The sequence below is a fragment of the Xiphophorus couchianus genome, chromosome 9 (assembly GCF_001444195.1).
Source record: "Xiphophorus couchianus chromosome 9, X_couchianus-1.0, whole genome shotgun sequence".
NCBI classification, from domain to species: Eukaryota; Metazoa; Chordata; class Actinopteri; order Cyprinodontiformes; family Poeciliidae; genus Xiphophorus; species Xiphophorus couchianus.
In genome coordinates, this window is record NC_040236.1 from 23,254,601 (window position 1) to 23,266,747 (window position 12,147).

At 42.3% G+C, this 12,147-nt stretch overlaps 1 protein-coding gene across 1 annotated transcript; it reads right to left on the bottom strand.

The window, feature by feature from the left end:
• Nucleotides 1-36: 36 nt before the first annotated feature.
• Nucleotides 37-10,880, bottom strand: amotl2a (angiomotin like 2a). The gene is made up of 11 exons (XM_028028135.1): nt 10,662-10,880; nt 8,802-9,590; nt 8,508-8,646; nt 6,857-7,001; nt 6,676-6,768; nt 4,717-5,012; nt 3,904-4,082; nt 3,554-3,655; nt 3,311-3,471; nt 2,808-2,987; nt 37-1,927 (listed from the first exon to the last, which is right to left on the bottom strand). Exons 2-11 carry the CDS (start codon nt 9,521-9,523, stop codon nt 1,851-1,853), a joined length of 2,094 nt encoding a protein of 697 aa, XP_027883936.1. The 5' UTR covers nt 9,524-9,590; nt 10,662-10,880; the 3' UTR covers nt 37-1,850.
• Nucleotides 10,881-12,147: the final 1,267 nt, after the last annotated feature.

Below are 12,147 nucleotides of genomic sequence, written 5' to 3' on the forward strand. Positions count from 1 at the left end.
AAATAAAAAAAGAAGAAACGACATCCTGAGGTTTTTATCAGACATATATTAGAATTCTTTTATTTATTTATTATTGTGAAATGTTAAGGCATACATCCAAATGTTTCCTTTACAAAAGTTCACAGCAACATCAAATGGGTTCAACCAGCTGAAGCAAGGCTCTTTACTTGGCCCTTTGTTTTTCTCCCCGTTTTCTTTCCCATTAATTATAACTTAAACACAGAATACATCTTTGGCACCAAGACAGAAAATAGTTACATGTATATTATATATATATATATATATATATATATATATATATATATATTACGAGGACGTGAAACAGACGTAATATATTAACTCTTCTCACTTCAAATTGCCTTTCGTGTAAACAACTTTCCAAAATAAGAGGACAGCAACAACAACAAACTGAGACATGGCATTGACCTGCAAATGCACCATGATGGGAAATATGAAATTAGCAGAGAGAAAGAGAAAAAGAAAACACATTTAAATGTGAGGTTTTGTTTGCTATTTGTGCTCTTCAGAATATACTTTTAAATCGTTGCTGTTCACACAATAAACATCAGAGATAAAACTGCATAATAAATAGACGATGACTTTTTCATGTGATAAACACCTTAAGTTGGATTTTAGTGGCTCTTAGCACTAAATAGAGTGAATTGTGGCCCATTTCAGTTACATATATATAGACATAACCCAAAATCCTCGACAACAGTAGTCTTCATACAACAGTGTTCAGTAATCCTACACTAAGCAGGAGAAATAAATAGAAGATTCCTTGTTAAGCATATAAGCAACTCTGTTATGGGAACTGTGGCAAAAACAACAATTTTTTTTTTAAAACACTGATGTATTTCACACAGTGATGGAGACAGCAAATAGAAGAGCAGATGCAGGACAATTATAGTCGAAAACCTCTTCCAGCACGGCAGGACCGGCCGCCGGCACTGGGAGGAAATAAACGGGCCGAGAAAAGCATGCGTCCAAGCACACAAAAGAATGCGTGCCATTTTAACAAGGCCGAGGGGTCAGACTTTAGATAGCCTTTTTCTTTAACCGGAGCATTCCCTCAGCGAGGAATGCGAGAAGATTAGCTCCAGCGTGTCATTGGACAAGGGGAGCGAAACAGTGGCCGGCCGCCATCTGAGGCCCCCCAACCCCGCAAGCCAACGCCGGGGAATCTGGGAAAAAATAAATAAAATTGGACCCCAGTGAAGTGCCGTCAATCCTCGGGAAGCTTTTTTTAGGAGCGAAACGAGCATGCGTCTCATGAGCTCTGGCATTCAGGGGGAAGCTTTTGAATCCTCCACTGAGGGTCCGGGTCGTGGTTTAAAAGAGAGGAAGCATCTGCTCATTTAAAGGTGGAGCCGTTTCTCAAAACACAGCTTCCGAATGGAGGCCATTGTTTTACTGAGTAGATGTTACTGGCGGAGGGCGTGGTTACAGGGGATGCTACAGTAAAGTCAAGATAAGACCAAAAAACCCCCCAAAAAACAGAATAATGAAAAAACAACTAAATAACAGTCACATGACAAAAAGGAGCAGCATTTACATATATAAACACAATTCACAACTCATGACAAACACCATGCACTATGAGCAGCCCAGTTCCTTTTGCGTCGCTAAAATACTTTCCAGGTACCTCGTGCAACATCGCCCGTCCCCCGTTCACTCGTGAAATGTGCAGAAGCAGCCGAACGGAAAACTCCGCTCTCCTCTTGAATCACACTTCCACGCTCTGGACTGCACACGCTCGGTAGAGCTCACATCCACTGAGAACTTTGTTTCTTTTACCTCATGAAAACGTTTCGGACAGGGTTCGGTCTTATTGAGAGGCAAGTCGCGGCTCATATGAGGATTTCGATCGCCTCGGCGTCTGAACTCTTGAACATCTTGAGCGGGGCCTTCGGCTCCTCTGAGGCGCCTAAAACCAGTAGAAAGCAGAGAGAATTAGAAAATTAAGTTGCCAACAGACCAATAGAGGGTAGTTGAAATTTAAACAGAAGATGGACATGAAACCAGACTGAATAGTGGTCATTAGTTGTCAAAATGTATTAGGGTGATCGGCAATGAATCAATTTTAGCAATAAATCAAATTTTAGTTTTTTGATGATAACATTTTTGGAAATTTGGGGGTTTTTTTTCCACCATCGCACTCCTTTCAGAGTGATGTCAGCCTGCCTAAGCCCACCATCTTGTTTGACAAGCGTGTTTCACAGCTTCTGTTTGAATTTACGTCAGTTAGGTAACAAAGCATAAGAGCATGGCCAAGACTTGTTTTATTTTAATTACAAGAATAAAGTCATAATATTACAAGAATAAAGTTGTAATTTTGTGAGAACTCCTACACAACTTAAATGAGTAATTTTAAAATCTCGAAAACTTTGGTAGCGGTTTTACGAATAAGAAAAAAACAAATCTTATAACGCGTCAGCATCAAATTATTATCAGTAGCAGGACTTTGGAAATGACTATGCAAACTATTATGTCTATTATTTATAAGAAAGAATCACAGATCTGAAAAATGGTCACGTCAGATCTCGATGATGCTTTTTCTCCCCTCATTTAAATGACTTTTTCTCTTGTAATTTTAAGATGTTCTTCAGGCAAAACTGAATTTTTATTCTGCTGATATGAGTATATTCTTGTAAGAAAAACAAATATTCTCGTATCGTATTGAAGGAATGACTGAAACAAAAGCCACATTTTGAAAATATTTTCTGTCATTTGTAATTTTGTTTTTAGACTGATTCAGATACCAATCTGGTATGATTATATAATTGTACCAAACATTAAAAACTCACCGGTCGTAGCTGCTGGAATCCCTTCATTGACCTGTGACCTGTCCCTCTGTGCTGTGACGTCCAGCCCCGGCGTGACCTCATCACTCTGGGTGCTGGAGTCTTGGGTCGGCGCCTTGGCCGCGACGAAGGACAGGGGTTTCAAGATGGCAGCACCTGTCTGGTCATCCGAGAGGCTCTTTCCTGAAAAACGTAGACAAAGAGAAGAGACCGTTTAATCAGCCGCTTCCATCCACAATGACAACCCCCTCCGCCTGGGAACATCTGCCCTCTGCCAGTTCTTCCTATGACTATTCCTGATCGGGCTATTCTGGAGCGAGAGACGATATGCATTCCAGTATTAAAACGTGTCTCCACGAAAAGGTCGCCTCCTCCTCCCTATTTTTATATATTTGTTTTAGCTTGCGTGCATTCTGTCTGGCACCAGCAGCTGCCACATAGAATGGCCACATAGAATCTCACTAAAGATTGTCTCGAAGGCGTGAATGGTAGGAACGAGAACTCACCTTTAGTTAAAGCGCCACACGTCAGGGTGTTGATGGAGGGGACAGACCTGGCCTGACGGAGCGCCTGATTCTGTTGCCGGCCTTGTTCCCATCTGGAGCGCTGCTGCAGGACTTTGATCACAGCGTCCTTTTCCAGCAGCCAAGCGTGAAGTTCACGGATCCTGGATGCACGACAAACACAACGTGAGTTTAGGGTTCCCTGGAAACCAACACGGTCAAGTTAGTCGCGGTAGGGTTAGTTACCTGTTCTCCATCTCCTGGTGTCTGTGGCTCGATAAAGTTAGGTCTTCATTGAAGCTGCTGTTTGGTGAATTCCTGGGCGAATGGTTGATGATCGTTGTATCCCTGGAAGTAATAAAACTCATTGTTGGCGATATGTTGATACACAAACTATTTCTGGTTGATCTGATACATTGTTTTTTTTTATATATATATATACAGTACTTCCTTATCATCTTAAGTTTTAATCACAACTCATGACAACAAGCTTTTCAGAAACAAGCTTTTGTTTTCAGAAACAAGCTTTTGTGTGATTAGTATGGCATGATCTAACCCAGAAGCTGCTACTGAACCCATGAAGAGTGTCATCATACCTCTGTGCTGCAGCCGTGGCTGCTGCGTCCATGGCAAACTGCCTCATGGTGCTCTCCTCCAGGTACTTCTGCTCCCATTTGGTGATGTCGGCCTCCAGAGCCAGGATGCGCTCCTCTTTTTCCCTCAGCTCCTGCTGCAGCGTGGATGAGCTCAGCTCTGATGCTGTGAGGTTGGTTGTCTGGTTATGGTACAGACGCAAAAGAGACAAAAGTCTTTTTAACTAACAGTTACTCCAATATTTGACTTCTCTTTTTGTTTGTTTCTGATGGTGTTTTCACTCCTGATAGTCCGGTAGACTCTGTTTGTTTGGGAACCAAAACTGCAACATTTCAGATGGTGCAGTTTGCTTTCACACTACTCTGTGTCAAACGATACAAACCCTTAGAATAATCTGTTCACCTCCTTGCCTGTGGTGGCGCTGCACCAAAAACTACCAAAGGGAAATTTTTCTTTACAAAATGTAAACAAAAACAGAGTCGTTTCAGATTGTAGCAGTGGTAGGATTTCTCTTTAGTTGCTGTTATAAGACAACAAGCCATTTCTCCAGCTAGCGCTAAATTCACAGGTTTGTTTTGGTTGCATTTACCCAGAATGCCCTGCACTACAGGAGCAGTCTCTGGTCCGTTGCATTCATATGTGAAGTCGAACAGAGCCAGAGTTGATTTTGACTGAACCAAAGCCTAGAGTCCAATTATGCATTCACACCTCCCCAAATGAACCGAACATTGTAGGCAAATTAACTAAAGTTCGACTAAAGCAGACTAAGAGCTAAGATGCACATGTTGATGACTTTTTTCTTTGTTTTCGCTAACCTGTTGTGCCCTCAGGCTCTTCAGCTCCTGCTCCAGCCGGGTGCGAAGCCGCAGCTCCAGGACCTCCCTCTTCTCGCACGCTGCCTGCAGCTGAGCGAGGGAGCTCTGCAGCCCCTCCACTTTCTTCATGTAGGCCGTCTTGCGGTGCAGCTCCTCCTCCAGCTGCCGGTTGCGGCTCTGCGCTGAGGTCAGCGCCTGCTCCAGCCGCTCGCTTCTCCGCTGGCACTCTTCGCCAGACACACTCAGGTGCTCAATCTGCTTTTCCAGTTGTTCGCGCTCCCGCTGCTGCTCTTCGTCTGAGATAAAGAGGGATTTAAAAAGAAAACGGGTGATGTGAGGAGAGCGTGTCGTTGAAATTTTCTCTTTAAAAAAAATGCTAAGGTGTCTAGGGTCCACTGTGAACTCGGTCCAATGACTCACTCGAACTCTGAGCTGCATTCTTTGAAATATGACCCAACGAGACACATTTATACTCACAGATATCAAAGCATGTGGCTCAAAAACATAATTAGCACTTTGTTCTCTAAGCTAGCAGCAAATGGAATTTAGCTTGTGCATGAAAACATGAAATAAGCAATAAAAGAAACAAAACTCTCCTTTATTAATCGTAAACCTTCTTCACATTTTATTGGGTATTTTAGAAAGGAGAGCAAGTTTTATGGCTCCCCTGTGCCACTTTAAAACGGGGGCTGATTACACAACACAAGTGCATGCCTGTGGAGGGAATGCAGACTTCCTCTGATCCACTTACGCACACAAGCATAGCTTTGTACTGGCAAAAGCTCTGGAATGCTTCTAAGGACGAGAAGTAAACAAGCGGCTCAAAATATTCCTCAAACAGTCCTTGTTAAAAAAAATAATAAAAATACATGTACAACACCTCCTATGACCATGTTTTTATTTGTGGTTAAAGCCGGTGTGGCCCCCGGGGGAAATTTTATGGCGAAAACATTTCAGACTTGATGTCTCAGAACTGGTAAAGGCCTAAATTGGTCCATGAAAATGATGCCAACAATATGCCAGCAAACTCTTAAAGTAGCTCAGTAAATTTGAAGCAAGGTTCTGTTAAAACGTAGCAGTTAATATTTTACTGGCAGTAGATAACTTCTCGTGTCGTCGTTTTAGTATAAGTTTCAGATCAGTTGCTCTTGGCTGCTAACGCTAACGGCTAGTGCAAAACAAGACCAAACACTTGTGCATCATACGAGTTTAGGGGGAATACCTTTTTATTAACCTTTAAACATAATCACATTTGCTTTGACATAGGAAGATTACAGACACTGCACACCTCCAGCCTCAATTTCCAGTGTAGATAATTGTCAGTTTTCTTTAAAAAAAACAAAAAAAAACACCCAGTACAAATCGGAAAGTCCTCAAAATAGGATTAGAATAGAATCCTACAACATTTTGAAGATGAAGTTAATTTAAAACTACAGAAGTCCACTTTGGTCCTGACTCCTCTCTCACTAGCCGTTAGCTTGTTAACAGCCAGTTATCAAGCTGGATTGGATTTAAACTGAATGCTCCAAGATAGATATCACTTACAGTTAAAATATTATAACTGTAAGTTATAATATTACCACTGCTTAATATTTGGAATGGCAGAAGTTTGTTTTAATTTAAACTCCTGTCTCACTAGACGTTAGCTAGTGAGAGCTAATTACCTAGCTATTAGGTAATTACTTAGGTAATTAAAATGACAGAACTGGCTGAAATACTATGAAAGTCCAAGAATTCAGGTCACTTTTATTGCAGCTCTGACAAAAAGGTCAGTGTCTATGCTGACAGCTGAGATGTAGACGTGTGTAATTAATGGGGAGGACACCAGTTCCTGCTTGGCTAATGTTCCTGCTATTGTTGAATGAATCACAGAGAGGTCTGCTATGACAAATCACATCAATTACCATCTGTCTTGGACAAGCACGTGAAAGGACCAACAAGACTAATGCGATTACTCACTTTGCTCCAGGAGTTTAACGAAGATGTGCTGCCTTGGGTCTGAGCACTCAGCGTCTCCAGCGGCTCTGTGCTTGTTAGCAGCTCCAAGTTGCTCTGTGTAAAGGAAAACATTAACACACTGGCTATACACATTGTGTCACTTCAACAAGCAGGTGCGTCAACGAATGAACGGACCAAGTACCTCTGAGGTCTCTGTTAAAATCATGCATCCTCTTAATCTCCGCCTCCAGTTTATTCCTCAGAGTTTTCTCCAAGGCTTCCCGCTTAGCAGAGCCTCTCATCAGGGTCTCGTACGCCTCTGATATCTGTTGGATCTCAAGCTCCAACTAGGGAGGAAACACAATGACGATCAGCGTCTGGACGCATCAGAGAGACTAATGAGTCATTCTCGCAATTTGCATTTACAGACAGATGGCTTTTAGACACTATGCTGAGGAGAGCAGTTAAAATTCTTGAATGAACACTTATGGAGCTCCAGGTTAAGCAGTGGCACGCTGTCCTTTTACAAGACAAAAGAGTTGAGATGCTTTGTTGGAATTCCAGAGTCTGGAATGGTGAGAAAACACTTCACACTTGCCCCATAACATGAACCATTCACAAAAACCTCTTCAATGGGACCACACGTCCAGAAAATTCAAAATCTGATCAGTGACTACGTATACCTAAGCACTATAACAAGTCTCTTCAGTGTCAAAGTTGTTTTCCATCAGAGGTGAAAACGTTGTAGGATTCAATATAAATGAAACTTTTGTTGCTCCTTTAGGTTTTGACGGGCCGTCTTGTTCCATTTTTACTTGCTTTATACCTCACTTCTTCCAGGTACAGAAAGGTGTCGTCTGCCACAGGAAGTCATGCATGCCTTGGAGACGTATTACCAAACTGAGGAAGGAGCTAATTAAGTTCTAGATGTCACTAGCAGATAACAGGAAGGCCAACAGTGTACAGCAAAGTTTCTCTTTTCTTCCCTTCACCGATTAGAACCTCTTGATCATGGAACATTCTAGATTTGTAAATATTGGCAGTTTTTTTTTTTTTAGAAAATGTCCAAGCTTAGGTACGTCTAAGTGTGACATGGTTATAGTTAGTATGGCTGAACAAGTTAAACCCTTACTCTGATTAACGTTTTTCTACATTTATACTCCTAATATGAAGGTTTATTGTAAACTAATGGCTGGGAGGCTATGAAGTATTTTAAATTATAGTATCTATAGTTTTACAAAAGAAATTGACATCAGCAGATTGGAGTATTACTAAGACCAGAAACTGGAAAAAATAAAATGAAATAACAAAAACAGCAATTGTTTGGCAACATTTTGGGTTCAGCAAGGATGTTAGAAGTAAAGTTATTTTAGACTTCAAAACTTATTCACTTGTGCTCATTTGTTCATTAACTCTTAACTAAAAGTACACATTTTCTTCACTTACTTGCAGATGCCTTAGTCCATTATGTGGTAATAAAAATAAATAGCAAAAACAGTCCGGGGGTCTCAGACCATCAACTAGCTGTGAGGTATTTATGCTGGTTTATTACATTCTTTATTTCCGGGGCACAGTCCTTTTATTGTTATGGAGGTGAACTACTCAATATACTGTATTATGATATTGATTTAAGGCCATGCCACAAAATCTTAATCTCCATGTTAACACCAAAAAGTTTGATCGTCCCTTTAGACTTTCAATGCCGTTCAAAAAGGTTGTCAGAACACACACCCTACAAAAAGCTGTGTGCGCTTCTGTAGGGAGATGATGATTGCGAGAGCAGAAATAGTGAGTCTGAGAGTTTGGTCTAAGGGGAAACTATTGTCTCCATGGTTCGGTGCGGTCTTGCTCACCTTCTGCAGCCTGGCAGCCTTCTGGATGTACATCTGCAGCTCTCTCCTGAGCTGCTCGTTCTCCCTCGTCAACATGTCATTGCCGCTGGAAGATGCGTGGATGCTGTTCTGAGACACCTGGGCTTGGGCAGACACATACCTGCAAAGGGCAGACATGAGTGATTCACCACAACACACCTGAGAACCACAGAAATTATGAAAGAATGCTTTGTCAGGAGATCTTCGCTTGCTCCCGTTTCATTGTCGGGTAATCCTCATGGGAGAATGAATCGATTATATAGTTGTGTGGCTTACCTGTGGTGCTGTGAGTAAAACGGGGGAGGAGGGTCTTTGTGGTACTGTACATGCTCCTGTGAGTAGCTGAGCATGTACTCAGGAACTCGGGCACATAGAGGATAGTCTGGAGGAGGGCCGCGCTGGTCCGCGCCTTGTTGGGTCTCCTGTCCGTCATGCACCACGGCATTTAAAACAAGATTCCTATAAAGCTGCGGATAGCTGTGGGAAGAGGTCAGAGCCGAACCATCTCTGTGTCCATTCCTCTCCAGAGAGAGCTGCATGAGCCTCTCGCTCAGGGAGCGAGCGTGCTCCCGCTTCAGATCCCACTGTCCCTCACTTTGAACTCCCACCGCGTCCGCGCCGGGGCCGTCCTGCTCCGACTTTTCCCTCCGAGAGATCAGGTACTGCGAGTGCGCTTTGGCCTCCTCGTAGGTCGGCAGCTCCTCCCTGTGGAGCTGGTACAGATGACACATGGGGCTCTCGGAGGGCAGGCAGTCCCCCTGGTGCTCCTGTCCTTGGGGCTCCTGCCGCGTCGACATCTGCATGTACTGGGTTTCCTCTTGAGTGAGGCTCTCCAAGGAGGAGCGGGGACTGCCCGTGCCCCCGCCGCTGCTCCCTCCACGCAGGGCCTGCTGCTGGATGGCCAGGAGAGTGCGAGTGTCAGTCAGGTTCCCATAGCGGAGCTGCTCCTGGATGAGGCGGTGCAAGACTGTTCCTGAGGAGTCCTCGGCTGTCCTCATGTCAGTCAATAACAAATCAGTGCACAACTTAAATAAAAACCAAGCTTGATGTTGACACCTCAACAGTCTGAAAAGGAAAACATAAGATTCTTGATCAGTCTTCAACAAGCAAGAGCTGGCCATTTCATCCTCCGCATTCTGTATTTTTGTAGTTTGGTCTTTTGTTTCCCCCCCAGGAAGACATTTCATATCCACACAAATGACTAATGAATAAAAGTAATTTACTATAGTCTAATAATTGTCCTCTGTACGTAAAAGTGGTTTTATTGATGATTGTCGTTTCAGACCTTCGGGTTCGGGTCTGTCTGCATAGGGAGTAATATAGTCTCCTGAAAATAATGAGTTTTTTTAAACTTGTGGTGAGATTTGATCATATCTACAAAATTCATTTAAAAAATCAATTTCAAAGAGATGCAAAATGATGAACATTGGTAAGTAAATGAGAAGAAAGAAGTTTGGTTTAAGGTGTTAAAGACAGAAGAATGGGGAGAGCAAGGCAAAATTACCAGGTACCATCCGATACAATCCGGACCTGCCAAACAGCATTACTGACAACTACAGTTATAAGTTTCATTATTTTAACATGCATCCATTAATCTGTTATCTATATATCCGCTTAGTTGGGCAGCATCGCTGGTGCCTAGTTCAAGTCCATTTCCTATTTCATTGGGTGATAAGAGTGGTACAGCATGGACAGGTCACCTGTGATTAAATATGCTTCTTCTTTTTTTTTTTTTTTTTACAATAGTTGCACAATACCTAATGCCGTCTGACATGAACTGTTACTGGAAATACCCTGGAGAGTGATGTCAGTAGTACAAACTGAATTTTCGTGCCCACACACTCCAGATACACGGAAATAAGAATTATATTAAAACAAATGAACACTCGAATAAAAACAACAAACTCTACCTAGAGTTAGCGCTACTAAATAACGCTAGTTATTTAGTAGCACTACTAAATAAATAGAGTAGAAATATTGTGCTGTTTGTATATAGTTTAAAACAAATATGGCTAGTTTTACAGGTGCTACATATAGGTGTTTCACCAGGATTCTCCATATGGAGTCTACACATGTAAGGAAGTCTTTTCGCTGGACGAAAACCATAAATTATTAAAAACAAAACAAGCAGCTTACCTCGCCTCATTCCACCGCGAACACCGAGAAGAGTGTCTCTTTTAATAAATAATCTGCCCCTGGTTTCAAAAACGCCAACTATCGCTTTTTCCGGGAGCTCGTGGACATGTGCGCGCGCCGACTGGGTAGAAGCACAACTGAGCGCGTGAAGCTTCGAGCTGCGTGGATAAATAACTGAGAGGCGATTGTTCCCTGAGGCTGGAATGGGAGGAATGCAAGCTCCGAGTCCCTGTGGGATCAAAAGCAGGAGCACAGGGAGAGGAGGAGGAGGAGGAAGAGCAGGAGCATGGAGGGAGGCGGGACCCCAGGGGGGCTGAAAATGATTTCAGAGCTGCAGCAGCAGCAGCAGCAGCTGTCCCTCAGCTGGCTGCTGGTGTCATGTAAAAAAAAGTTGGATTTCTTTTTCTTTGTGAGAGTATTTTAAATCCTTGCAACTTTTAAGATTAAAGCAAATATAAACCTATACATTTAAATATATAAAGACAAGCTAACATTTTTTTTTATGGAAGAGCCTTGGTAGGCATTCACAGAAACATTCGAGGAATGCGACATGCTTAAAGGAAATATGATTCATAAGAAGGTCAAAGACCATTAAAAAATGTGGGAGTGGAAAATAGGGATGTTTCTTGCAGTTATCGCGACCTGGACCAGCCTCCACCACACCCTCTTTTAAAAGAAAAACAAACACATTGTTACCTTATGTCACACTCACGTACTGACATATTATGGAGAGTATCCTGTAGAATAATGTACTTTAGTGTTTCATATATCTAAAACTAGGTAATGAAGACATCTGGCGTTTCATTTTACGTCCAAATCAACACACAACCACTTCATGCACAACAACGACCTTTAAAAAATAATGATTTTCTTGTAAGTTAGAGGAACCCACAAGGCCATGCTGCCCTGGGAAGAAGTGGTTTAAATTCACAAAATAATGACATATGTGATGTTTTGATGAAAAAATCGGCACTTTTCTCTTCGCCGCTTTGTGTTTGTTCAATGAAATATCTTCAAATCTCGGAGATTGTATGCCCTAAAACCATCTGCTTTTTTGGAATCCAGTGTAGATGCAGAGGAAAAGCCCTCTGTGTGCACCCCTTAGCTTTATAAAGGCTTCAGTTGATGTAACAACTGACTATGTTTGAACTCATACGATGCACAGTCTGTACGCAGATAATGAAAATCTCATGTTTTCAGATGCTTTAAGCTGCACTGGGTTGCAAGCTGGATTGTACTTCACGACAGAACCCACACACACACTGGGTTATGGTTTGTTTATGGGTTACAGCTGACCATAGCACTGATAAGTGCTAATATATAATTGAGAATTAATGTTTTTCGTTTCTTGAAAAGTTTTTTTGTTTTGTTTTGTTTGCGTGGGTCTGGTAAACATTTAAGCCGTGGCCCGTGCCAGTTAATTGCAGAGTGTGTGTTCCTGTGTGTGTGAACACGGCGAGACAGGGGAGGTGGGGGTGTGCCGGGA